The 27,076-nt window shown below is 42.2% G+C and overlaps 1 protein-coding gene and 1 long non-coding RNA gene across 2 annotated transcripts in view; one reads left to right on the top strand and one right to left on the bottom strand.

The window, feature by feature from the left end:
- The window catches only part of LOC117522089 (vasoactive intestinal polypeptide receptor-like), a 105,869-nt gene that overhangs the window by 12,810 nt on the left and 65,983 nt on the right, over positions 1-27,076 (bottom strand). The window contains exons 6-8 of the mRNA XM_034183466.1: positions 25,180-25,309; positions 12,639-12,792; positions 1,696-1,756 (exon numbers count right to left, since the gene is read on the bottom strand). Coding sequence (XP_034039357.1) covers positions 1,696-1,756; positions 12,639-12,792; positions 25,180-25,309 — 345 coding nt within the window. The remainder of the gene's footprint in view (positions 1-1,695; positions 1,757-12,638; positions 12,793-25,179; positions 25,310-27,076) is intronic.
- On the top strand, positions 518-25,829 carry LOC117522090. The gene is made up of 4 exons (XR_004564141.1): positions 518-645; positions 7,020-7,026; positions 21,472-21,481; positions 25,820-25,829. It is a non-coding gene; the product is annotated as an uncharacterized LOC117522090 (long non-coding RNA).

The following is a 27,076-nucleotide window of genomic DNA, read 5'->3' as shown; positions in this document are numbered from 1 at the left end:
ATTTTCCTTACCACTGTCGCTTGTGTGCTTGCTCAGTGGGGTTGATAAGGTTAGACCTGACTCATGCGAAGCCCCTTGGGGCAGCATTGTTGCAATTTGGCTCTACATAAATAAACTGAATTGAATAAAGCACAAATATTGCTATGTATAAATATCACTTAGCATTGTTTTGATGCAATCTTTGGCTATGGTACGATGAGGTCAAAATCAGCATGAGAAGGATCTGTCGTGTGCATGATTGCAAATGCAACAGAAACAGGTTGCAATAGCTTTTAATGTGAACATATGCTCGGCTAAATGGCTACTGAGACAAAATAATATTTTGTCACTTGAATGGATCCCACGTTCTCAAGATCTTAATGACTTTGGGATTTTAGAATCATCATGTGAGGAGGTGTAATCCACAACCATCCAAAGTGCAAGAGTTGTCACAGGGATTCTAAGGTGGACAAACAGGCAAAAACCACCATCTGATGGACCTCTCTGCATCACAAATTTCAAGCTCTGTGTGATGCCACAGGTGACCCCACAAGGCTCCGGTGTTGATGATCCAGATCCACACTTTGACATGTGCAAATGAACTACCCACCTATTATAATTTGTTGGTGATGTTAGACAAGTGTATGACAGCTTTTTGTAATGTTTGTGCTGATCCAATTTTGGGTTTGTGCAGAATATTGTTTGCACCTGAATAAACATGGCTGTTGCATTGAAAGTTGTGGTCAGTGTAATATGATTAATTTGTTGCATTTTTAAATGAGATACACAATAACTTCTTTTATTGGTATTATTATAAATTCGTGATTACATAATAGTAATAATAGAAATTTTATTTATACAGCACATTTAAAACAACGAGCACTGAGAACTAAAGTACCCCACAACTAAAAACCTAATTAAAAAAATAAAAATAAAAACAATTAAATATATTTTTAAAAAACAATGTTTCACAGAAATTCAAACCATTTCAAAAGCTTCTCCCCTTTGAAATGAGAGAAATAAGAATTAAAAAAATCTAGCTCTACATTCACCTTAAAATCAAATCAACTCCACTTTGATACCAGGACAAATACCACAGGAATATGTTCATGTCTTTATGAGCTGTCCCTCTGACAACCATAAAAACTTCACCTGAGCCCACTGAGCCGAGTGTGGGTGGGGTCAAGATCGATGGTCGTTCATTGAGCTCCAGAAAAATAAAACAAAATAAACAAACTAAAAGAAAAGACTTTTCCTGACTTTTGCCAAGTTGTGCACCAATCGCAAAACAAAATTATATTTGAGTCCCTTTTTTGCTGATCTGAAAAATTATCAAATGATGACTAAAAACTGTGATCCAGAGTGAACCACGAGTTCTGTTTCACCCCTGCTATAAAGTGTTTTTTAAAAATGTGCAACAGCTGTTGTGTTGTTTTCAGCTAGTTCTGCTACCACTTTTGCTGAGTAAAATATACTCTGCCAGGATAACATTTGGTCCCAGTCTAAATACAATAAAATACACTATTACAGAGTGAAATCAGCTCTACCGTCTTGTCAAATCAAGTGTTTCTACTCCAATAAGAGTTGATTTTACACTGTGATAGAATTGATTCACGCTGCAAAATTTACTGTGCACTTTCCCACCTTATTTTCTTCTGGAAATAGTAATGACTTCATTTCAAAGATGGAGATGAAAAAGCCAAACATTGAACTCACCCGGGATCATTCATAGAAACCTTTGTAATCACCCATGCTGAGATAAAGATAACTGGAGGCACTGTGAACAAGAAACAAACACATTTTAAGTTAATCCAACACAAAATAATACACACTGTCAAAGAGAAATGATCAGTTGTGTCCTCTGACTTCAAATAAACACGACACTGACGCTACCAAATACGACACCAAGCACTGAGCATGTGTATACTACTAATCTTCTGGATGACTTTACAGCCATGAAAGTTTTATAACATAAAGTTATGTTTCCTTTTGGCTTTGCTTATCATTTTACCACAACTCATATGTACTCTGAGCCAATATTAGCTCATCCTGGTGTCTGTGTCAAAGACACAAGCTTTATTTTATTTTGCTGCTCACAGCCTTCAGCTTATTTATAGACTTACTTTGTATGTGATGGGGAAAGGACACCAGAAATTTTGATAATGACTGTTGAATTTATTAAATTTACATTTTAAATGTAAAGGTGTAGTCACAATGTGATGGACTGAGTAAAGTGATTACCAATGGATTGACATAATCCGGTGTCAAAAATCACCTAATCCATAGGTCTCAGGTGGATATGAGTGATGGAATGAGTGAACAACCACAGAATGTGCGTGCACAGTGCTTCCAGATGTGAACAGAAGATGACCATATAACACACAAATAAAACTAATGTCTACCGGCAAGCTACGAACAAGTACAGGACAAAACAGTAAACAATCATGCAACCACCAGGGAAGCTCTCTGTCTGATGCCCACTCAAAGTTTTGAGCATACACAAAACTTTCCAATGGACTCACCAGACATCAACTGACAAGGAACGCATTTAGTGAAAAAGATTTGTACAGGACAAAAACAGACACAAACATTTATCAAAATTTCATTTCCATTACTCATACTTTCTTCAATCCATCACAGTGTGACTTAGACATTTAGATCACTGAGGAGTAGGGTTAGTTGACTAGTGGGGTACCAGTAGTCATTGACTAGTCACCTAATTGATGTCTAAATTTCACACTGATTGAATTAAGCCAATTTCGAATCTTCATGATGAAATGCAAATGTAACATTTATTTTAACAAATATAAGCACAAAATCACAAATACAAAAAACAACACTAGCATGTAGACAAGACCTACATCAGGGGTGCTCAAGTACGAGTCCTCGAGATCTACCTTCCTGACACTCTTAGTTGTCTCCCTGCTCCAACACACCTGAATCCAATGAAAGACTTGTTAGCAGACTTTTAATTTTCACTGGATTCAGGTGTGTTGGAGCAGGGAGACAACTAAGAGTGTCAGGAAGGTAGATCTCAAGGACTGAACCTGAGCACCCCTGACCTACATTCATTTACTAGACATAGACTACCTGTTTGAGTTGACTAATTCACCTGCCAAGGTTCACACAGTTTTTTCACTGAGTGAAGGGAGGGGTGGCAGCTCCAGCAGGTCTATTCTTTTAAGAGTTAAATGAACTCAATAAATGGCTTTCAACTGGTCGACTAATAAAAAATAGTTGATTAGTCGAATGTTAGCTACTTGTAGTAGACTATTACGACTAGTCATCCCATCCCTACTGAGGTGGTACAACCAATTGGTCAAAAGAAGACGAAGGCACTGTGTTCAGCTGAGACAGAATCGGATGTTTGGGGCAAAAATATTATATGATGCACAAAAAGAGCATTTCAGATCTAAAATACAAAATAAAAAATTTTCATCATTTTCCACTTGCGGTGTTTTGAAAGAAACAGATGGCTTGTTTTCTCATACAGCCGCTGGCAAACTTAAGAATGCTGCCACTTTGAACACTGTGAAACACTAAAATCACTGAAGACCCACCCAAGCATTTAATCACAATTTTAAGTATCTACCACCGGACAATGAGGAAATGATTCCTCAACTATGATTCCTCAACAATGAAAACATATAAAATGGTGATAATGTGGAGTCACCAAAATAAAGTGTGACATGATGATAAATGAACAATGAACATTCTTTGCATTTTTACATCTGATGGCATAAACAAACAAATATTTTCTGTATTTACTCATATAAACCTCAGCACAAAATTAAAATAAAAGATGTTTTAAATTATTTTAATTTATTGACCTCTCATAACAGCGGTAGTTCTAAAACTGTGGTTGTGACAGACATGGGGTCAAATACTTTGCATTGTATTTAAATACAAATATAAATACTTTAGATTTTCGAATCCAAATACAGATACAAATACTTTGTACTTTTTCAAATACAAATACTTTATATTTTGAGTATTTCAAATACAAATACAAATAGTTTCTATGAACTATAAACAACTAGAAGCACTCAGAGAGTGCAAACCTCCACCAAGGCCATAGGGTCACTGACCCTAAAGAGACTCCCTCCTTGGCACAGTGATCTATTCAACAATTCAGTGTTACAAGCAAAACTATGATACATACACTTTTCTTTCCTGTATATTTGACATCCTTTGACCATGAAAACATACCACTAGAACATGGAATCACTTTTATGTCTTTATTAGTTCAAACGTTATTGTATAAAAATGATTTTTCGGTAATGGTGGTTTTCTTCTGGATCTAGCTCCATAACATTTGAAGCTACATCAAATCTGATGACACCTTACTGAATCAGTACAGATTCAGCTACAATTTGGTGTTAGTTGTGCATCTCTAGCTTCATTTGTCACCTCACACTGACACATTTTCTATTTTCCCTATATTTTTGCATATTCTGGATCACCAGATCCGGAATCCGGATCCGATCATCACCAAACCTTGTTGTTTGATAGAACATTTGACTATGTTACACCCTATGTTTCAAGCTTTTCTGCCTTGTTTTTGTGGCGTTAGAAACTAGAATGTCAAAATTCCCCCTATCCTGCAATGGTGAAGAATCCTTTCAAAAATTCCTGGATCCGGATCGTGATCCGGATCACCACTAAAATGTAATCACCTGTTCCTCTTGTCATTTCCAACCACTCCACAAAATGTCATCAAAATACGTTCAAAACTTTTTGAGTTATCCTGCTGACAGACAGACAACAAACAAACTCGACCGAGAACATAACCTCCTTGGCAGAGGTAACAAATCAACACAAAACTGATAAACCGGTGACAATTTATTGTGAAAATAGCATGACCAAATACTATTGATAAGTAAAGGATTGAATGTTTTATCTAGGGCTGGGCAACGTTAACGCGCTAACGTTGCGTTAATTATTGAGGTCATTATCGCCGACAATTTTGTTCCTCCCCTTAATGCTGCGGGGGGTTTTTTGTTTTGTTTTTTTAGCCTTTTATGACTGTTGCTCATTGCCTTTTATTTTGAAAGCGTCAGTCGGGGGCGAGCTTATGCTGCTGCTTCCTGCTGATAGCTGAGTTCACACAGAAAACGACATCGAGAAACGTACAGGCTATGCAATGCACAACAAAACAAAATGCAGAAAGACGCCGAACTTTTGAATGGACATTTTCGGTACAAAGTTCTACAGGATCAGGCCCGGATCCAGACCGGTTTGGACCGATGCAGCTGCATCGGTCAAAATTTTTTTTACGCATCGTTCGTTGTCGGTAAAAAAAAAAAAAATCTTGAATAATCTCGAATAGCCGAACGTGTCCCCGCGGTGAACACAGCTTTTCGGTGGTTTTCATGTCAACCTATAGTCCGTAAATGATACGTATTTTTCCGAGTTTCAGAGTCATACGGACGTACAAATAAAGTCGGATATTCAGGGTTTGGTCTGTAATAAACTATTTCTGCAGCGCGGCTCCACTTTGAAACCATGAACCATTGAAGCAATGCTTCGATCCAGTAGCTCGTTGGTTCTTTGATTCACTGCTCTTCAGAAACGGCAAGCCGCTTCTTAACCCCTCGCAAAGCCATTAAAATATCGTCAGTCACTTTTGTGTGGATTAAAGTCATGTCTTGTTGCTGTCAAGAAACGAGAATCGTCCTCCGTTCCGTTCACACAGCTCAAAACGCTGCGCGGCTGAGACAGAGTCCGGTCGGAATTAATAACTTCAAAATGAATCGCCGCTTTAAATAAAATGACACCTCTTTCCAAATGTAATACAGACAAGAAACTACAATCGACTAAAACGTTTTTTTTTCCTCCCAAAATGAAACGTGCTGTATTTTCTTTTCAAATTACATCCTGAAGTGAAGCACAGCAGCTGTAAGCTCAGCTCAGATATATGGAAACATTTTCATGCCAATAATGTCTGAAAGGAAATGCTTTTGACAAAAACTACAGATTTTGTTTATTCCTATTTATGTCCAGAGATCAAGGATCCACCATGTAGAGTTCATTATGTCCAAAGTTTAAGGATCCAGTGACCAATTTCATATTTATTTACTTTAAGACTCAATAAAATGTTCAATTTCAATTCAGTTTAATCAGCTTATAAAGTGCCAAATCACAACAAAATCTAAATATACTAAAACAAATACATCACAATTGTACACGTATCAAATTGTGGTATGTGTACAATTGTGACGTATTTGTTTTAGTACATTTAGTCATGGACAAGAATATTGTTATTTTCATATGAAACAGGATAACAAATGACCTGCCAGTGGTTTTATATTTGATTTCATTAGTGTGTTTCAGTTGAAATTTACATTTTCAAATTTATGCAATGTTCATTTACATTTTCAAATAAAACTGTGCTTTTAAGCGGCTTTTGAATTCATTTTTGGGTTTCACATATACCATGTGATTTATCATGATTAATCACAGAAAGTCATTGAGTTAATGCGATTAAGATTTTTTATGTTTGCCCACCCCTAGTTTTATCACAAATTCACTACTATAATATCACAGGCAATAATCAAACTATCACAATCTATATTCCACACGGTGTCACAGAGATTTGTACAAGTATTTGTAAAAGTATTTGGAAATATTTGGGATCGGCAATGTATTTGAAATACAAATACTTTGAATTCAAAATCAGAAAATACAAATATTCCGAAAAATGTATTTAAGTATTTTCAAATACAAATACTTTTGTATTTGGCACCATGTCTGGGTTGTGATGATGAGTCCTAATAGTCGAGTATGACTAACCACTACCAGACTAGTCAACTACACTCAACAAAAATATAAATGCAACACTTTTGGTTTTGCTCCCATTTTGTATGAGATGAACTCAAAGATCTAAAACTTTTTCCACATACACAATATCATCATTTCCCTCAAATATTGTTCACAAACCAGTCGAAATCTGTGATAGTGGGCACTTCTCCTTTGCTGAGATAATCCATCCCACCTCACAGGTGTGCCATATCAAGATACTGATTAGACACCATGATTAGTGCACAGGTGTGCCTTAGACTGCCCACAATAAAAGGCCACTCTGAAAGGTGCAGTTTTATCACACAGCACGATGCCACAGATGTCGCAAGATTTGAGGGAGCGTGCAGTTGGCATGCTGACAGCAGGAATGTCAACCAGAGCTGTTGCTCGTGTATTGAATGTTCATTTCTCTACCATAAGCCGTCTCCAAAGGCGTTTCAGAGAATTTGGCAGTACATTCAACCAGCCTCACAACCACAGACCACATGTAACCACACCAGCCCAGGACCTCCACATCCAGCATGTTCACCTCCAAGATCGTCTGAGACCAGCCACTCGGACAGCTGCTGGAACAATCGGTTTGCATAACCAAAGAATTTCTGCACAAACTGTCAGAAACCGTCTCAGGGAAGGTCATCTGCATGCTCGTCATCCTCATCGGGGTCTCGACCTGACTCCAGTTCGTCGTTGTAACCGACTTGAGTGGGCAAATGCTCACATTCGCTGGCGTTTGGCACGTTGGAGAGGTGTTCTCTTCACGGATGATGCGAAGGAGATGTGTTGCACTGCATGAGGCAAATGGTGGTCACACCAGATACTGACTGGTATCCCCCCCCCAATAAAACAAAACTGCACCTTTCAGAGTGGCCTTTTATTGTGGGCAGTCTAAGGCACACCTGTGCACTAATCATGGTGTCTAATCAGCATCTTGATATGGCACACCTGTGAGGTGGGATGGATTATCTCAGCAAAGGAGAAGTGCTCACTATCACAGATTTCGACTGGTTTGTGAACAATATTTGAGGGAAATGGTGATATTGTGTATGTGGAAAAAGTTTTAGATCTTTGAGTTCGTCTCATACAAAATGGGAGCAAAACCAAAAGTGTTGCATTTATATTTTTGTTGAGTATAATTTTCTTCTAGTCAAATAGGTTGGTAATTCAGCCAGTTTGATTTTCCAAGAATTTTAAGGGTAAGTGATTAACAAAATAATTAACAAAAATATATTATTAACAAAAATAAATGCTTAACTTAAATGCTTAAATAAATGTGTGGGGGCGGGGGCAGTCGGCACAGTTACACCCATGTGTGTTGCTTGGGAGCACCACAATCGTGGGGCACTTGGACACTTTTCACAGACAGCTCGAATGTGGTTGCCTGCTATCTACTACTGTGCCAGGTGCATGAATAGCAATGCCTTTTCTAAGTGCCCGGTGAGCGGTCTTAGATGCTCGTGTGTGACAGCTGGAATTTGGCCGCCACATGTCGAGAGAGGGGATGAATGGGCACGAGCAGGGAATTCACTGTCTTTCGGCCGCTTGTGTGTGCAAATGGTTGTAGCGACAGGTGTACGAGGTGTTTGAGACGGCTCAGATTTTTCACGAATGGCATGCAATTCCTCCAACGATAGTTGGCTTCAATCGTGTTATGTGTGATGGGGCCCTAATGGATGGACCAAATACTGCCACATTTTCCAACTTCAATTAGAATACTGTTTATGGTGTGAAGAGCACAGTGTAAAATGTCTGTATATAAAAAAATTGCCAGTAAATAACGCTAGGTGGCATGATAAATAATAAAACTGCATTGAAAAAAGCACTTGTAATGAATTCTGATCCATCAGTCACACATCTGAAACCTTTATGCTGTTGCGATCCGTGGATTAAGGTCTTTCCAGTGGTACAAGCCATGTCTCTTTGTGCCAAGATAGGTTTTTTGGAATTTGCAAAACATGCAAAATAGGCAGTGGTGGGCACACTTCCGATAAACCGATAACAGATAATTATCGAAGATAATATTTTCATTATCGGATTATCTTTTTAGATAACTTTAAAAATCATTATTGGACCAATTATCTTCCGATTCATTTTTCTCCGATAACCTTTAGACCAATAAACAAAGCTGAACAGCAACAAGCCTTTTTTAAATTTAAAATCAGTTCAACACTGACCTGTTAAGAGTTTTGTAACAGATAGACAGTTACACCCTCTACTAACAGAAGAGAGCTGCTTCTATGAGAAATGTCTCTATCCTCTATAGACAAAGGAGAAATGGCCAAAAAAAAAAATCATTTCCTTTAACACCATACCGATATGCTGGCAATATCACCTAAGTCATCCAGAGGCATACATTTTTAACTTATGGTTCAAATTTTAACCAAACTAATTTTGGACAAGTTATTTAAAATTACTGTCATGTCTGAAGTTTTAGAAAGTGAAAATATTAGATATATGTTTTAGTTTTAAAGTAATGTGCTAATTTTTAAGGTTTTGTGAGCACATGCTGTGCCCAGCAGTGCATTATGGATAGGATGATGTAATCTCAGTACGTTCACAACAGGACAATTGCATTTCACACACTCTGTTCAGGCTCCAAAGACAACAGCATTAAACTCTAGTGCCTAAAACTCTCGTGAATATATTCTCTGGGTTTATAGACGGTATTTGCGTTTGTTAAATTCCACGCATTTTAAATGTAGCAGACAGGGATTATCTGGAATTTTGTTTTCAAGGCCTCTACTGCCATCTACTGGCCAGTAGTGTTCATGGCAGTATTCGCCCTAAGTACTAAGCGTCTGGGCACCAAATCAACTTTTGGCTTTGCAAATGGCTTTTTTTTTTTTTTTTACAAATGAAGTTTAAAATAATAATAATAATAACATTACAAGACAGCTCTGTGGTGTTTGCACAGGCACAGTGCGAGCCATTAGATGCTTGTAGCTTTTCAGCAGCAGGATACCCTCACGACGGCTGACCAGAATAATATCAAACAGGTTTGATTTTCATTGGACCATACGATCGGCTATCAGGAGGTGGTCCTGAGATGTTAAACGCAGCTTGTTACTCCATGTACACTACACGATGCAGGACACGTGATTAACCTGAAACTTGGTCCAAAAAAATCCTGCATGAAAAATCATCTTGCACAGTGTAAAGCACGTTTTACAACATCATAAAACGTGCGCACATTCTCTCCACATGCAAAACATTTTGCGATGACACTTCCAGGGCTCCATAAAAATGCCTGTTTTTACAAATAAAAAAATGGAATATTTTACAAAAGCACATTTATCTGGAAACACCAACACACGACAGACGTCACATTAACGTGTTGGTTTACATAATGAATGACTGAACCAATCAGTGTTTAGCAGAGGCACTTTTACCCAGAATCCTTTGCGATCTGTCCGTGTTTGTTACAAAACCTCAGAATTAGTGCATTATTCAACATTAAAAGATATATGCTATATTTTAACTTTGTACAAATGACAGAATTGACATTAATGGAGTTATTCTATCGGTATTAGTGTTATTTATAAATCAAAACCATAAGTCAGCATGACTTTATTTTTCAAGACCTCCGCCTGACCGGAGTGTTGTAATTGATAGAGAGCTGGCTTTATGGCTGCTCTCAGAATGCCTCTGTGCTGGGAGCTCTGTAGTAAACAAGCGCTTCCAGCAGGGGCAGAATGTTCAAATATGAAAGTGTGGTATCATTGTTTGGGTCTGTTGTTACTTTTAATATTACTAGAAGCTATTGTGGCATTAAAACTTAAATTTGTTTTATTAGTAGTTGTAAATGTACCAGAGACAATATTGGAATTTATCTGTTATCTGTAACTTCCGATACATTTTTGGGTGGTTTATTGTTTTATCTTTATCGAAGATAACTTTTCAGTTATCTGATTATCTGTTATCAAAGTTAATTTTTTGGTTATCTGTGCCCACCACTGAAAATAGGCCAGAGCAAACCTGTCTCTATATTTTTGGCACAGAAAGGCCAGATTGGTGTCAAAATATTTTCTGGAATATGACTCTGAAAAATCGGACCTAAATCATGATTTTTTTTTTACTGTGTTTACAAGTTTCTTGACTTTGAGTTTGACCATATGTAATAATATTTAATTAATGATGGGTTTTCCAAATAGCATGAAATTTGGTAGATTGGTAGAACACCTAGCCATATACAGAAAATGCAAAGTAAAATCTGCTAGGCGGTGCTATAAATAATAAATATCTTTTGATAAAAACAACTTCTAATAACTTTTTACCTCTTTCTACAAGTATAGGCTACACACATTTGTGCTTTAACCCTTTATTTTTGCAAAATTCCCAAATATGCAAAATGAACTCGTCTCTGGATTTTTGACGCAGGAAGGCCAGATTGGTGTCAGAATGTTTTACACTTCATGACTCTGAAAAACTGAACCAGCAGTTTTCAATTGTTTTCCTCTGTTTGCAAGTTTTTTGACTTTGACTGTCGAGAGTTATTTCATTTATGATGGGTTTTCTCATTAATTGGGTAACCAAATGGCATGCAGTTTTGCAGACGCATGGATGGCCTCTGTTAGAGTCACAGTGCCAAATTTGGTGGAACTATGCCACTAGATGGCATTGCAAAGCATATTTATATGAATTTCAGAGCTCTAACATGCTCGAAATTTCATGTAGATCTTGCCTGAGAGTCTTACACGGCCCAATTTTACTATTAGACCAAAGGCTGATAAGTAATTTGACAAAAAATCATCTCATATTTTTGAAGAAATTTTACAACAGCTGAAATAATTGAAAATTCCCTCACATTAATGCCTGTGCCAAATATCAAATTTGCTAGCTTCATCTAGGATACTGCGAACATTTCTTTAACTCTATTTGGTAAAATGTGCCACAAGGTGTCCTTAAATGTTGTTCAGATGTTCACAAAGAGTAAGACATGTCACCACATTTGTAAAAGTCATATTTTTAAGAACAGTTAATTTGGAAACATGGTGTTCCAATGTCACCAGTAGTTTCAGACTGAACAGTGATTATCTGGATATGGTTGCAGCAGACAGGGATTCTTCTTCTTCTTCTGTTTTGGTGGTAGGCTGACCGGTGCATTACTGCCACCAGTTTGGGGGAAATCCGTGACTGCCCCGGAATTCAAAAGTATACATTTTGGGCAAAATGAAACGTGCCCTTTGTGTTGCTGCTTGCTTCTCCGTGGTCCCTGTCTGGGGCATGCCTGGATCAGCGGTGGCACAGGGGGTGCTTGGACCCTTAATACTTGCTTGGAAATCTAATTGTTAGTGGTAGTAGCGCACATCCACTTGGCAAGCCCCATGCAAGTGGTGCCATAGGCAACCATTAAGTTTGCCTATGCTTAGAAACACACTTGAATGTTTCACTCAGGACAGAGATCAAGCAGGAACTGACACAGGCCAACATCCACCAGCAGTCAACACTCCCTACACTTAAGGCCTTTGAATAAACATTTTGCCTCTAGTAGTACCACAATATTGTTTCCATGTAGTTAACTGTGTTAATATTTTCAAGTTATAGTTGTACAGGGTTTTATAAAACTGTTAGATTTGAACATTAATTTAAAGTTAAGATTAGTCCTCAACTAATAATTTTCATCCCAAACCTGTCTAAAATCAGCAGCAAAACTCATTCAATGGCAGATGTAGAGATACAATTTATTTTCCTCTCAGAAATATCAACCCTTACTTTTGGATATGAGTAGATATGTTGTAGCAAAAAGAGAAACCATTTAAATAACTTCCATTTCCCATCTGCCGAACTGAGCACCACTTCAACAAAATGGTAAAATGACCCCTTTCGCAAAGAAAATGGAGCAGTTGGTGTCAGACACATACCCCAGCCGATGAAGATATACCACCAGAAGTACTTCCGCTCCGAGAAGAAGGAGACAGCTAACAGCGCGTGCAGATAAAGACCCTCCACCAGCAGCCAGAAGAAACTTGCCATGACGCCATACTGGAAGAAGACCACCACAACTTCACAGCCCACCTACGTGAGAGTGAGTGCAGTGACCCATTAGCTGAGCGTGACATCATATCAACGCAGATTTTATTACAATTAAAGTAATGAAGGGCCATTTTGTTGCCATGAGCAGCAGGGATGACAAATTAGCACTGATATTTCACTTATAGGAGAACCACTGTGTTAGACGTGGCTTGGCACTAAGAACATAATCACAATGACCTAATTAGAGAGAATCCTACAGGGTTGGTTATTCTAATTATGGCTGCTGGCATAATTAGGTCTGTGATCAAGCAATTATGATTTTCATGTTTTTCCTTATAATTACACCTGTACAAAGCAAAGAAAAAAAGCTGTAATTTTATTATAAGAGAGAATCCCATGATGTGAAACACTGGTCCATATCTACATTAACAGAGGGTCAAACACATCATTAAGCTCATGCCAAGGTCACAATAAATAAATAAATTAATTAATCAATTAATTAAAGGAATATGCTATTTTTTTCTAGTTGTACTTAATTCAGGCAACATTGCAGAATTTTTTTTCACTTTAACTTTAACATGCACAATGTTTTCTTTTTTGTAGAAATAATCCTGCAGTCTTTTATTTAATTGCTGCCATAAAAAAATAAAAATGTAAATGTTCATGGGCATGAGCACTAGCATACTGGTGTCGCCGACCAAATGGTCCCCCTAAAAATTGGTCCCCCCTGATGACGCGGTTCATGCATTAACACCTCCTTTCTGCTTCAAACTGCACTCCAGTCATCATCTATCAGGACAGATATCTGAAGCTTTCGTAAAACAATCATTTCCACATAAATTCAGCATTATTTCATCAGAACAGATGGAGGAAGTGATCAGTGCGCTGCAGCTAAATGAGCTGCTGGCTGATGCGTACACTGCACGTCAGACATTTCAAAGCGTCACAGATTTTCACCTCATTTTTGCTTAAAACGACCTTGTTTCTGCTTAAAACTGACTTTAGAATGATTTAGAGGTTTTACCTTTATCATCTGATGGTTAATAATCCCATTAATCCATTTGATTGCTTTGGGTGAAGAGACTCCATCTCAGACGTGCTGCTGTGCTCCGAAATGAAGCATGCGCAGATGTAAAAGGTGGACCGATTTTTAGGTGCGGACTGTTCGGTCTGCAATACCGGGATTCAATAGTTCTTAGGGTGTGGAAAAGACAGGGTGATCAAAATAACAACAAAAATATAAATGCAACACTTGTTTTCATTCCCATTTTTCATGCACTGAGGTAAAAGATCAAAGATTTCTTTTATCTGCACAAAAGGATTATTTCTCTAGAATTTTTCGATCAAAATTGTTAAAATCTGTTGTTGAACTTTCCTACTCAGCCCCTGGACCGTGGTTCAGGAGCGTAGGGGAAAACATTCGGTTGTCCTCCAGGGCTGAACTACTGTAGCTTCAGGTTCAACAACCCAATCGACTCTGCACGGCAGCCAGTGAACAGATGGACGGACACACTTTACCCTTCTAAGCCTTATTTTTATTACGGCAGTTATTAACCGAACACTTCTTCCGCAAAGTCACACTTTTCTCTTTTTTTATATTTTTCTCTCTCTCTGCTAACCTGCTACGTTCCACACGTCTCCTCCCGCTCAGCCCGCCACACACGCACGCACTGACGTTATCACAGCATGCAGAGCTCTCTCTCTTAAAGGGGAAGACTCCTCAGTATTAGCTGCTCTCATAACACTACCCCCACTATGGATGGCAATTTACATATTTCCACTCCATGAAAGTACACATACAAGCACATCATGGCAGAGCACGAACCTGGAAGTATAAACGAGATTAGTATCACCCGTCGTGTGGCTAAAACCCTTCCATCTGGGGCTCTTTGTTAGCAGTTAGCCGACCATTTCAGGGCAGGACATTTGTAACACTCAACCCTAACCTGAACAGCAAAATAACAGCAAATGCAATATCAGTGCAAAAGTCAAAACACTCCATTCTCTGAACTCTTTTTTTTTCAAGTGCTTACAACCTGTGCACTTTTTTTTTTTTTTTTAAGAAAACCCTGTTTATGAATGATGAATTCAGTCAACCCACTCACCAAAACGGACCGGCGACTTTCGCTGGCGAATCGGCCTCCAACAGTTATGGCCCTGCTGACGTTCCACCACCCCGCCCCCACTGTCCTGAGAGTCAAGGGGAGCAGCCGAGTCCGGAGGCAGGGTGGAGGGAATAGGTGTGTTGGCCATGGCTGGATCTGAAGAGTTGCAGTCGGGGGCCTTCCCAGCTACGGTGTTGATGCTGTTGAACAGTTGAGTCAAACCAAGGGTATAGTCTGCAGGATCCTCGCTCAACGTCGGGGGTGACACCTCCACAGGTGCCCAGTTGCGAGCCCGCTCCAGAGCCCAAGTGTTGTCCAGTAGGTCACGGCAGCGGTACGGCTTCAATTGATCGTGGTGAGCTACCTTCACTTTGGTCTTCGGGCCTTTCTGGATGCTTTACACCAGATCATCCAAATGCCCCAAGATGAAGTAAGGGCCCTCATAGGATGGCAGGAATTTCTTAACCCTGTTCCTGACTTTCCGGGTGCCCTTGATTAGATACCACACAGCGTCGCCAATCTAGTACTGTGTGCAGCAGCAGTTTTTGTCATATTGTCTCTTTGCACGTTGCACCGACTCACCAAGGACTTCCCTGGCAATTTGATGAGCTAGTTCCAGGCGCTCTCGGGTCTGTTGGACAAATTTGGGGACTGAGGGGGCTGTATCAGTGCTTGGGGGCAGGCCAGCCACCAGATCCACCGGTTCGCTCACTTCCCGGCCAAACATCATGAAGTTGGGAGTGAAACCAGTTGCGCTGTGCTTTGTTGCTCTGTAGGCCATTACAGCATAGGGGATCATGAGGTCCCAGTCCCAATGGCAGCGCTCAGCCGTAGTGGCTAGTATCTTTTGCAAGGTGGCGTTAAATCTCTCAACTTGGCCATCAGACTGAGGTCGAAAGGGTGTGGTGCGTGTCTTCTCAATGCCGAACAATTTGCACATTTCCTGGAACACCTCTGATTTGAAATTTCGGCCTTGGTCACTGTGCAGTGTCTGTGGCACCCCAAAACGGCACACCCACTCTGAGGCCAACACTCTGGCCACAGTCACAGCCTGCTGGTCAGGCAGGGGAAAAGCTTCCACAAACTTTGTGAAATAGTCCTGAATCACAAGCACAAATGACTGTTTACGCTCTGTCTCATTCAATGGTCCCATGATGTCCAAGGCAATGCGTTCCATGGGGGCTCCAACTCTGACAGTGCCCATAGGTGCCTGCGGTGTCTTCCGGGGCCTGGCTTTGGCTGCACAGCTGATACAGGTACTGCACCAGAGGGTAACATCCTCTCTCATTCTGTACCAGTAGTATCGGGTCTGCAGGCGAGCTACAGTCCTTTCCACCCCAAAGTGTACCCCCACCTGCCCCTCATGCATCTGTCTCATGACATCGGATCGAAGGGCCTGAGGGAGTACAACCTGTGGGTAGAACTGGGTATCATCTAGGCAGTAGAAACGCCTGACCAGTATTCCATCTCTGATGTAGAGCCGCTTCCACTGGCTCCAATATGTCTTTGTGGCTGGGCTGTGCTCTGAGACTGTTAGCCAGGGTGGCCGTTCTTCACTGGCCTCCATCCATGCCCTGATAGGTGCAATATCTGGATCAGCCTTCTGAGCATGCTGCAGCTCCTCTGCAGACCAACCACTGAACAGCTCAGAGTTATTCACCTCAGACCTACAGATTCTTTCACGAAACCCAGAACCATGCACATCAGCTGGGATTTCCTTGTGTACCCCCACTGGATTTGCTACTGTGGGAGCTGTGGGTCCCTCTACCCCCACTGGACTCAACATCACCTGGTTGATGTCAGAGTCCAAGTCGCACTGCACAGCTTGATGAATGACATTCTCCGAGTAAAGGAAAGGGTCTGGAAGCCTACATGGACAATACTGGCGGCATGGTCTCCTAGAGAGGCTATCAGCATTTGTGTGCGACCTGCCGGGGCGATGGACAATTTCCAAGTCGTATTCGGCAAGCCTTTCCAACCACCATGGACAGCTGTCCCTCAGGTTCTTTCAGCCTTGTGAGCCACCGAAGACTGCTGTGATCTGTACGTACGATGGAGGGCCGCCCCAGGAGATACTGCCGAAAATGTCTTGTAAACTCCACCACGGCCAGCAGCTCACGCCGTGTGGTGCAGTAATTCCGCTCAGTTTTTGACAACTTGCGACTCCCATATGCTAATATGCGCTCTTTGCCCTGCTGGATTTGTGAAAGCACAGCGCCGATGCCCACATCGCTCGCATCAGTGTCCAGTATCATGTCACCTTGGTCAAGTGGATAGCCCAGGACAGGGGCTGTGGTCAGCCGGTGTTTGAGTTCATCAAATGCTGCCTGGCATTCTGCACTCCACTGAAACCGGGCATATTTCTTATTAAGGGCATGGAGGGGTTCAGCCACAGCAGCAAAGTCTTTCACAAAATGCCGATAGTATGAGGCAAGGCCTACAAACTGACGTACCTCCTGGGTTGATCTAGGTGTCGGCCACTCTTTCACCTTCTGGATCTTGCTGGGGTCAGTGGCTACACCATCCTCTGAAACGATGTGGCCCAAGTAGGCCACCTGGCGGCGGAAGAGACAACATTTGGCAGGTTTTAACTTGAGGTTGGCCTGGCGAAGATGGTCAAAAACCTGGCCTAAACACTGCAACATCTCTGCCACATTCCTGCCCAGCACAATTATGTCATCCAAGTACACCAGGCAGGTCTCCCACTGCATACCAGTCAGGACATGGTCCATCAGCTCCTGGAATGTTGCTGGTGCATTGCACAGTCCAAACGGCATGACATTCCACTCAAAAAGTCCTTTCCTGGTGCAGAAGGCGGCTGCCTTACATGCCCTGGGGGTCACCTCGACCTGTCAGTAGCCGGAAGCGAGGTCCAGTGTGCTGAACCATTTGGTGGAAGAGAGGGTGTCGAGTGTGTCTTGGATGCGGGGCAGCGGATATGCATCCTTGATGGTGGCATCATTTAGGGCTCTGTAGTCTATGCAGAGACGGTACGTCCCATCCTTTTTACGCACCATCACTACTGGGGAAGCCCAACTGCTATGGCTGCGACGGGCCACTCCCGCCTCTAATCCGTCCTGAATTTGCTTGTCTGCCAGTGGAGAACACGCTCGCATAAGTGCGTAGGAGCTGGGCTAGCTGGAGCCGCTCTTCTGGTTTAAGTTCAGTGGAGCTCTGGGCATGGAGCTCTTGTAGGTGTGGGGGAACAGCAATGGTGCAGCTGTCAGCTTGCTCAACCTGATCTGTGACTTCTGTGGGCTGTACAGCTTTGACAGGGTGGAGAAACCCCACAATGGCCCCTTTCTTTACAGTAACCGCGGTATTGCCAGGGTTAAAACAACGGAAGGGCACTGCTTTGGAGGGTTGAGCATCCACCAAGACACGGGCAACTAGCAGTTTATGTTTTTCAACAAAGCCTTTGGTGGGGCACAGCATTACTTCCCCTCTAACTCGTTCCCCTTTGCAAGGGTGGCCTCGAACCAGATACTCTTGTCCAGGTTCTAGCACCACAGTTCGTGACACTCTTACTGCATTTGACCTTGAACCTTTTTCCCCTTGAAAATAAGGTACTGCCTCACCAAAGAGCACTATCTTCTGATTTTCATAGTCCAGATGTGCTTTGGCTTGAACCAAGAATGGGTGGCCCAGCAGAGCATCGTTAGTGGCTACATCAGCCACTAGGAAGTGCACACTCACTTCATGGCGGTTGATCTGTACAGGGATGTAAGCCTCACCGAGCACAGGCACATCACCAGGCCCGATACCAAGCAGAGTCTTTGTGATTGACGGCTGGAGTGGAGGCCGCTCGGCAGGGTGGAAGGCATTGTAATAGAAAAGTGGTAGCACACTTTTCTGAGCCGCACTGTCCAGCACAGCACACACATCCAGGTTATGCACGCTCATGTGGATGCTCATTTCTTGACTTGGTGCTTTTAGGTGAAGCACAGCAGGGCTCTGGGTTTTGGGGGAACTTGTTGAAGCTTGGGCTTTGTTAGCATTCTTTGGTGAGGGGCAATTTCTCCTCATGTGACCCCACCCTGAACAATTGTGACAACGAATCTCCTCCCTGCGGGAAATGTAAACTGGTGTCAGGAGGTCTGGGTTCCAAACTGGCTGCTTGTGGGGCCACAGGAGTCTTTAGCCACTCCTCTTCCTCTGCACCTTCCCTGATGACAGCAGTGCGGGTCCTCTTCTCGTACATGGTAGGTGCCCCTGAGTGCATGAGGCCTGTGACATATGCCGCTGCCCGTTTGGTGGTCTCATGACGGTGGGCTATATGGTAGGCTCGGGCTAGTGTTTGGGGCTGTTCCTCTAACAGTTTCTGTACCATTTCTGTATCTCCTACAGCATTAATGAAGACTTCAACACCAATGGAGTCCTGCTCAGTCTCAGTCCTGTTGCTGTAGGCTACAGACACTTTCTCATAGATGTCATCCCTCAAGACATGAAGAGCCTCACCCGGTTTGCGGATGCGCCGTCTCAGCTCGACAGCCACTGCAGCTGCATTCTCTGAAGAAGGGCCATATGCAGTCTCCATTTCCTCCACCAAGTGGCAGTAATCCCACTGTGATGAGCGGGGATTTCTGTGTACTACCGCTCCTGCTGCACCCACCAGACAAAACTTTAGCTGGATGGCTTTAGTCTTTTCTGACCAGTAATTCGCTTTAGCACAACTTTCAAACCGGTGCAGGAACTCTTTCCATGGGGTGGTGCCATCATATTGACCGGGACGTAAGGTTGGAACTCGTTCTCTCTGATCGCAATCATCCTCACTTTCTGATGAAACCTGGTGATGTGCATGCCGAGACTGATGTGTACATGATTTGGGCCGCACAGATTTGGGTGAAAGGCTCTTTAGCTGCACAGTGTGACTGGGCTTTTGCTCTGGTGAAGGTTCACAGTCAAAGTCCAGTGGTATGTTACAGTACGGAGCCTGCGGCCCTGGGCCTGTGGGGCATGGGGGGTTACATGCAACTGGTGTACTCTGGCAGAACCTCCCCATATGGGCAGAAGGGAAAGCATTTGCACAGGCAGCAGTTGAAGGCGTAGCTGCATGCTGCATTTGGTGTTTATATGCATGGTGACATGGTGCTTTATTCCGTACATCACAGTCATGGAAACAGTACTTTTGGTCAGCGAAGGGGTTTGTGCTGGAAAACTGGGACACGTGAAGTTTGTGTCCCTCCTTGCCTCATTTCAAATGGCTCCTCTTCACAGAAAAAGGGATTCACACTTCCAGGTCTCTCAATCAGCTCACCTACATTATCCTCTTGCTGTCCTCCAACTGCAGTCCCCGTCATGAACGGGTTGGAATAATTCATTTCATCCCCAGTAATGCGACTTGTGTTTGCATCAGCAGGCCGGCAGCTAGCGGCTACTGTTTTACTTAGCATCTTGGGCTTGCTAGTCAGATAGCAATTATTGTCCGTATCAACTTGCTGTTCATCGCTCACCACTGCCGTCTTATGTAACTCCAGTCCCTTCGTGGTCGCCAATGTTGAACTTTCCTACTCAGCCCCTGGACCGTGGTTCAGGAGCGTAGGGGAAAACATTCGGTTGTCCTCCAGGGCTGAACTACTGTAGCTTCAGGTTCAACAACCCAATCGACTCTGCACGGCAGCCAGTGAACAGATGGACGGACACACTTTACCCTTCTAAGCCTTATTTTTATTACGGCAGTTATTAACCGAACACTTCTTCCGCAAAGTCACACTTTTCTCTTTTTTTTTATATTTTTCTCTCTCTCTGCTAACCTGCTACATTCCACACTCGTCTCCTCCCGCTCAGCCCGCCACACACGCACACACTCACGTTATCACAGCATGCAGAGCTCTCTCTCTTAAAGGGGAAGACTCCTCAGTATTAGCTGCTCTCATAACACTATGTTCGTGAGCAGCTCACTCTTGTCAAAATAATCCATCCATTTTGTAAGTGATTAAAAGCATGATTACCGCCAGAGGTGCCAAAAAGGGCAGAAAAAGAAGAACGATTCTAGGGACCCATGATTGACAAGGGCCCAGAGAGGACCCTAATACAATTATAATACTGACAAAATAATATGGGGGGTGGCCCAGTATGATTTCTTTTCATGGAGCCCAAAATCCATGGTGGCACCACTCATTACCACACAGACGTACCTAGGAGGACTCGCAATAAAAGCCTACTCTAAAATGTGCAGTTTTATTACACAACACCACAGCTGTCACAAGTTTAGAGGGAGCCTGCAGTTTGCATACAGACTGCTGGAATATGCATGAGAGCTGTTTGATCAGATCAAAAGTGCCTCAATCACTCTCATTTTTCTGTTATGGATTTACCTACACCACCAAAATTGGATGGAGGTTCCAATTTTATGTCTGTTTGTCCATCTTCCAGTTACCAGTTGCAAACCAAGTGCCAAAAATCAGTGACAAATTGTACATTGCATAGATAATCAAAGTTCTGTGAAAATTATCTGAAAAAGAATTCAGCAATCAAAAAAGTTAAAAAAACAAAAAACAAAAGACTTGATTGAAGTGCATGAATTAAATACATACTCCTGACATTTGATCACATCTAATTTAGCTTATGAAAAGTAACTTCTAACAGGACTTTGAACTTGAAAATTTTTTCCAAGGTAAAATTTTGTGGAATTGGAAACTAGTGTATCCCCACAGGGTTAAAGCCCTAGATGACACCTCCCTCTCTGCAATCACCCACATCAGGGAGGAGGATGAGTGGAAGACCATGTTTAACACCCCCTTGGGGTATTTTGAAAATATTGTTATGCCCTTTGGTCTCACCAATGCTTCTGCCACCTTCTAGGGGTTGGTCAATGATGTACAATGCGAGATCCTCAATTGATTTGTCTTGGTCTGTTTGGATGACATTCTTATCTTTTCTTAGACACCAAAGAACATCAGATACACGTTCATCACCTCCTCCACCAGCTGTAGGAAAATCGGCTACTTGTTAAGGCTGAAACCTGTGCTTTCCATTTGCCATCTGTTGCCTTTTTAGGGTTTATCTTCAAACAAGGGATGACCAGACACAGACAAGATCAGGGCAGTCAGTAAATGGCCAACTCCAACCACCCTCAAACAGCTTCAACAGTTCCTAGGGTTTGGAAAATTTCAACCACAGGTTTATCTGTAATTACAGTCAAGTAGTTTTTCCATTAACCACAATCACCTCAATTAAGACTCCTGATGTCTGGACGCCTGCTGCCAAGCAGGCAATTTTATGTCTTAAACAACTGTTCACTACTACCCCAATACACATACAACCTACTCCCAGCCACAAGTTTATTGTGGCGGTCGATGTCTCTGACAGCGGGGTCAGAATTGTGCTTTCGCAGGTAGGGCCCGACAATAAACAGCACCCCCTGTGCATTTTTCTCTCGCTGTCTGTCCCTGGCTAAGGTGAATCCTGCTATTCCATTTATAGTCTGGACAGATCACAAGAACCTTGCATACATCCAAGCTGCCAAGAGATTAAACCCTTGCCAAGCCATATATGCCCAATTTTTGCCTGGTTTGATTTTGTTATCACTTACAGACTTATTACTTATCCAAGAATAGCAAACCCAATGCCCTCTCCCATCAGTTTAACTCAGATACATATCCTACAGACATCCTTCCTTGTTCTGTCAATGTAGAGAACCACACCTGGGACAGTGAACAACTGATTCAGGAAGCCCAGCTGCAGTGCCCTGACCCATGTGGGAGTCCACCTGGTCATTTGTTTGTTCCTCCCTCTCTGGTATCTCAAGTTCTTCAGTTTTTTCATTCATCTGTCATCCTGGTATCCATTGCACATTATCCATACTCAAGAAACATTTCTGGTGGTCCTCTGCAGACTGCAACAAGTTTGTTTTGTCTTGTTCCCTTGGAGGTGATGGTCTAGTGGTTAGGTGTTGGGCTTGAGAACAGAGGATCCTTGGTTCATATTCCAGCCTGACCGAAAAATTACTAAGGGCCTTTGGGCAATGTACTTAATCCCCGAGTTGTTCCCGGTGTGTAGCGAGCGCCTTGTATGGCAGCACCCTGACATCAGGGTGAATGTTAGGCATTATTGTAAGGCGCTTTGAGCGTCTGATGCAGATGGGAAAGCGCTATAAAAATGCAGTCCATTTACCATTTATCAGTTATTTCCCTTTGTGCCAGGGGCACACCAACCCAATCCAGACTCCTCTGATCTGTAGTAGTTCCCCATAGCCCCTGGTCACACATCTGTTAGGATTTTGTTACTGGACTTCCCTTATCAAAAGAACACACAGTCATCCTCACCACTGCTAACCGCTTCTCCAAGGCCATCCACTTCATCCTTCTTCCGAAGCTCCCGTTACCCTAAAAACAGCAGATCTCTTGATCCCACCATGTCTTCCATTTGCATGGCATTCCACTGGACATCGCCTCAGACTGGAGGCCCTGGTTCACCTCCCAGGTCATGAAGTTTTTCTGCAACTCTCTGGGAGCGACTGTGAGTCTATCATCTGGGTTTTATCCCCAGACAAAAGGGCAAGTAGAGTGGCTCAATGAAGAGTTGGAATCCAGTTTCTGGAGGACAACCCGCTCTTCCTTGCTTGGCTCCCGGGACCGCCACTATGCAGACCTTTGCTGTACACCAGCCCCTGATTTTCACCACATGGAGGAGGTGTGGCTTTCACCCACGGACATACTATTGAAGGCGGAAGCCGACCAACTGGCTCCACTGTACCTGCGCCTGTTTGTGATTGACTGTGTTGTCAACACCGAGGCAGTCAGACTTCGACTTCCCAGGACTCTCCGTATTCACCCAGTATTCCATGCCTCTCATCTGCATCCGGTCAGGACCAGCCCTTGGTGTCCTCCGGCCAATCCCCCTCCTCCGGCATGTCTTGTGGATGGTCATCCAGCTTTCACCATGCAACAACTGCTGAATGTTTGTCACCAGGGTCGGAGTCTTCAGTTTTTGGTGGACTGGGAGGGCTATGGGTCCTGGATCTCCCACCCCTTGATCCTGGATCCCTTGTTGCTGTGGGACTTCAACAGTGCCCACCCAGTTGCCCTGGGTTGTTCGCCCGGGGGCTCTCTTTGAGGGGGAGTGCTGTTGTGGTTGGGGTTGCAGTCAGTTTTCCTCTCCTTCCTCATTTGTTGTTTTCTCTCCTTCCCTCCAGTGGATCTGATTATGAGAAATACCTGCAGCTGCGACACACCTGGCTGTAATTATGAGTGTCTTCTTAAGACCTGGCTGAGCAGAAGGACGCTGCCAGATTATTCCATTCTCTTGTGGTACAGTTGGCCTCTAGTTTCTTGTTCTGTGCATTTTTTTTGCCATTTTCAGTCCTTGACCCCTCGTTATCTTGTTTAATACTTTGTTTGTTACCTTGCAGATCTGGAGCCGCCACCAGCTCCACCTGGTTTCCTTCCCTACCTTGCAGCCCTCCAGTGTTCCCTCCATGACCTCCATCATCAACTGCTTATATCTTTTCATTTGAACAGTAAATCTCTTACATGAGCTCTCTCCCTCGCTGCATCTCTCACACACACATGCACACACACACACACACACACACACACACACTTGGTCTGCAGCCAGTTGTTCAATTACACTTGGTCGTATAAAAGTGGGATACTGCATGCAAATAAATAAAACTTAAAAAAAATGTTGAGATGTTCAGCAGCTGTGTTTGTGTACCCTGAGGAGGACATAGTATTGAGTGTGCTCAACATGAGCCATTAACGAGCTGCACTGAGCAATAATAAAGTAGGTGTGGATTTATAACGGGCTGAGCTTACCCTCTCATGAAGCAACAGATCTATGGACACCTGCCAAATCACCGATGACGTTCACAATCTGATGACGCAAACAGAAATACACCCTTCCTATTGTACAAAAATATCCCAAGTAGGACATCCAGCATCTTATCAAAGTCCTTAACACTTGTGGAGTTTTAATCCTGACATCAAGATGTGAAGATGAAGTGATTCAGAGGTGATATCAAAATGTGTGATTTATTGGCAAAAGGCTTCTCAGTCTGAATGCTCAGCAAACATGAGGTTTGGCAACATCCTGCTAGCTAGATGAATGGGAAACGTTGTCTCCCTGGAGTGGGAGGGACTTGGCAAACACTGCTACACCCAGAAGAACGTTCAGTGTGTTGAGTAAACATCAAGACAAAGCCTTTCACATTGGACAGGTTCTAATTAAGTATATGAATAGATACTTTTTGTCTTGCCTGAGATGGACTTAGGGATGAAAGCCAATAAACTTTATAGCTCTTTTAATACCCCCCCCCCCCCCCCCCCACACACACACACACACCAGTGAGAGAGACAGAAGTGTTCAAGAGTAGTGTACTCACAGATGACTGGCAGTTGTCTGTCTCACCGACCTCATACAGAACCACGTCCTTGATGAAAACAGCTACAGCTTTCAGTATGAATGACACAAACAGATGTATGTGGATGTAGTTTCTTGTGCAGTGTAGCTTCCTGCAAAAGGAACCAAAAAAAAAAAAAAGAAAACCCCATCAATACGCAAAATGAATAATCTTATTTATGAATTCTTAAAACTTTAAAAGAGGTTTTGGTAGAACCGACCCCCAATGTCATCTAATGCTGTTTGAGTTCATGGGAAAAAAAGGAATTAAAAAAAAGAAAGAACAAAAATATCAAGCAAATATTTTAGACGGGCTGGGAAAGTCATTGAATAGACTGAATATTCCCACAATTTTTTTAAACTATTAATTTAACATTGAAAAGACGGAAAACACAGCATTCTGGGTAATTACAATCCAGTTTCACAAAATTTGCAAACCATCATAGTAAAGAAATTATATATTTTTAAATATGAAAAAGGTTACATATTTTACTTATTAGTGCTTAGTTATAAACCCAAATCAGAAAAAAATTGTGTGGTGTGGAAAATGCAACTAAACAAGCATAACAGTGACTCTAAATTTACTTTGACTCAAATTTCAGTGCAGACAGTATGAACCCAAGATATTTCATGTGCTGTCTGGACTACTTCATTTTACTTGTTAGCATACATCCATTCCTGCATTTCAGGCCTGCAACACATATTCCAAAATAAAGAAAGAAGAATTGGGACTATTTTGTAATTTAGCTACAACTTCTCACATCATTTAAAAGACATTTTGGCATTGAGGATACAAGTGAATCTTTTCAGGTATTTGTTGCATTCTTCCTGCAAACATGTCTTAATGTGTGCAACAGTTTGGCATTGTTGAATTTTTCACGTAAAATTTTTTCACACATTCTCTGTTGAGGAAAGATTAGGTCTGTAGGCAAGCCAATATAGTTTCTGTACCACCTTCTTCCACGGCCATGTCTTTGAAATGTGTGCAGAATGTGGTTTTGCATTGTCTTGTTGGAAAATGTAGCAACAAAAATATCATCTTGAAGGCAGTATATGTTGCGCTAAAATCTCAAGTTCTTATCTGCATTAATGTTGTCATCACAGTTTAAATGTGTAAATGGATTACGTGCATTAAGGTTTGTGATGTACCTCCGATTTCAACTAATACTGCTTGGTCATTTCTGGTCTAGCACTTGGTAATAGTGTTTATGCTATTTCTGCATGAGTATGCAGGGAAATATTTAAAACAGAACAATCTGAGAAGAAATACTCAGATCAATGCTGACTTTTATTCCCCTGGCTGGCGATCACGTGTGTGCGTACGCACTTGCTCACAGAGCATGCGTGGGGGCTTCTTTGATGTTGCGGACTTTTTATTTGGAAATCTTTACAACTGGGTGAGTATCATGTTCATTTAAGTCTTTTGCTTTGTGTTCCTTTCAAAGGAGCTTTCAATGAAACTAAAATTTTGATTTTACTTTGAGAGAGTCTGTTGGAATGGATCTGGATGTGTGTGGGCAGCAGGCTGTTTTAACACGCAGCTCAGCTGTTAATTGCAGCTTTGTACATGGACATGAAAAATGACAGATCTGAACACATCTGTGCAATCACAGATCTGATCACATCTGATCAGACAGATGTGATCAAATCTGTGATATCACTGTCTCCACCATGCTGTTTTTACAGATTGCCTGGCCATTCGGCTGTATTTGTAAACGCTGGATAAAGTCTGAATACATTTTTTTCCAGGAGATAATGGACTATGTGCCACAATCATGCAGAATCTGAGCTGAAGGCATTGCTGTTGTTGGACATTATTCTGTGGCAGCAATCTCGTGCACAAAGCATGCGTGATCACATGTGTGATCACATCTGTGGAT

Source organism: Thalassophryne amazonica, chromosome 12, assembly GCF_902500255.1.
Source record: "Thalassophryne amazonica chromosome 12, fThaAma1.1, whole genome shotgun sequence".
NCBI lineage: Eukaryota > Metazoa > Chordata > Actinopteri > Batrachoidiformes > Batrachoididae > Thalassophryne > Thalassophryne amazonica.
The sequence above is the reverse complement of the archived record's forward strand: the minus strand, read 5'-3'. Positions and strand labels throughout refer to the sequence as shown.